The sequence below is a fragment of the Salvelinus fontinalis genome, unplaced genomic scaffold (genome assembly GCF_029448725.1).
Source record: "Salvelinus fontinalis isolate EN_2023a unplaced genomic scaffold, ASM2944872v1 scaffold_0194, whole genome shotgun sequence".
Taxonomy (NCBI): domain Eukaryota; kingdom Metazoa; phylum Chordata; class Actinopteri; order Salmoniformes; family Salmonidae; genus Salvelinus; species Salvelinus fontinalis.
The window spans coordinates 28,792-30,588 of record NW_026600403.1 but is presented as its reverse complement, the minus strand read 5'-3'; the positions used below and the strand labels follow the sequence as shown (position 1 = coordinate 30,588).

General features: G+C 39.6%; 1 protein-coding gene across 1 annotated transcript; it reads right to left on the bottom strand.

Moving 5' to 3' along the window:
* Nucleotides 1-258: 258 nt before the first annotated feature.
* LOC129844195 (OTU domain-containing protein 5-A-like) lies at nt 259-1,505 on the bottom strand (the record flags this gene model as incomplete). Its single annotated transcript, XM_055912627.1, has 3 exons — nt 259-407; nt 570-726; nt 1,441-1,505. Coding segments are annotated over 3 exons (371 nt in total), but the record flags the coding sequence as incomplete, so codon positions are not given.
* Between the last annotated feature and the right edge of the window lie 292 nt (nt 1,506-1,797).

Genomic DNA, 1,797 nt, shown 5'->3' with positions numbered 1-1,797 from the left:
GAGACAAAGGGGTCAACTGAGTCACACAAAGGAAGTGAGCCACACCGTCATTAACAGGGTCATTATCACCACCATCATGGGAAGAGAATAAAGGTGAACCTAATGACTCTCTCCAGAAGACACATAACACGTACGCTACCATTTGTCCTCAATCACTTGTAACCACAAAAAAATATGTATTTTCTAATAATATAAAAACTACAAGGATATATTACTCACTTAAGTGTTAGGTCCTACAGACAAAATGTAGGTACCCACCCCTGGTTTGAAAGCAGGAAGTCCAAGGCCTACTCCAATTGTGGCTTTGTTGGGGTTCACCACAGAGTTGTAGTGAATGTTACGATGGTAGCTGACTCTGATTGGTTCATCATTATTTTGATGAATGCCATGGAATGTGTTGATTGGTTCTGGAAGAGGGGGGGGGATAGTTAACAGAACTACTTGATCAATGTAGTGCACTACTATGTCTACACATTCAGAAATCAAAGGTCAAGAATTAAAAACTGTGTACAGTACCAGGCAGCTCTGCTGATCATGCAGCTGGCATGGCCCACTACTGAAAAACACACCTGTGCCCTCTTGGTAAACTTCCACTGGCCGATTGTACATCTCTGCCATAGCCTGCATCTCGATGTGATTCCCGTGGCAGTTGTTTTTCCTCTTCCTGTTGATGTATGTGGTGAAGTCTTCTGTCACGTAGTTCGAGAAGTAGTCTGCATTCTTCATCTGAAATTACAGTACACATTTCATTAAGAAAAAGCCCAACAGGTGAAATTTGACTGGTAACTATGGTAGAAAATTACAAGATTATGTTTTAATAATGTTTATGCATCAAATAGCTTTGATGAGTACTCTCTCATCTGTGTCTGTGGGACTGAGTTGGGCCTCTGGCAATTGATTTATGATAGCTTGGTGATAAAACCTACAGCCTGCATTCCATATAATGAGTTGGTGTTTGTGTACTATGAGGTTTGAAAAATTAAAGGAGAGCTGCACACTAGGAGCTCAGATGCAATAATTGAATAACCTAATGTGTACTATGAGGTACAAGGGAGGAAATGTCTCTGGTGTGGATAGCTGACGAGAGGAACCTTGTCTTTGGGGCCAAAACCTGGTTTATATGCAATTAGAACAGTCTCCACAGTAAATGTTATCTGGCTGGGGGGGTTACTTCTTTCTCACATACAAAACCTCACCTTTGACCCATTCCACACATCTGTTGTTTGTCACGTACTCAGAAGGATGTGCTTAGTCTATAAAAGGAAGTAAATCATCTCTGCTCGTTGTGTTCTCAACAATCACCTCCCGGGGTGGTTGTTGACGGCTCCATTACTGCAGTAATTAAATAATAAAGTTCAATTGTTTTGAAGAAATCTAAAAGTCTCTCTCCTTTGGTTAGAATTAATTCCACAACATAACCAAAGAAAGAAGACAACTTACCAAGTAGTCCATGCAGTGTTTACGAACAACTTCATGCATATCTTGGTCTCCATATACTTGATCAGCTGCAAACAAGAGGGAATCAGGTGTTACAACATGCATACCAGTTCAACAACATTCTCATCTATTCAGGCACATTTTCAAGTATTTCTGATGAAGTCTATATTAAATTAATAAGTATGAAATAGCCTTTGATTGACAAAGTATGACAAAGCATATTTAATGCAATTGTATGTAGTTTAATCAATACAGATCTATAGGACCATTTTATTTAAAGCAGATGCAATGCTACACGTTTGAATGCTTAGATGCTAGATTGAATGTAAACAGGGCTTTCTCTTTGGTTGCATCCCCAGC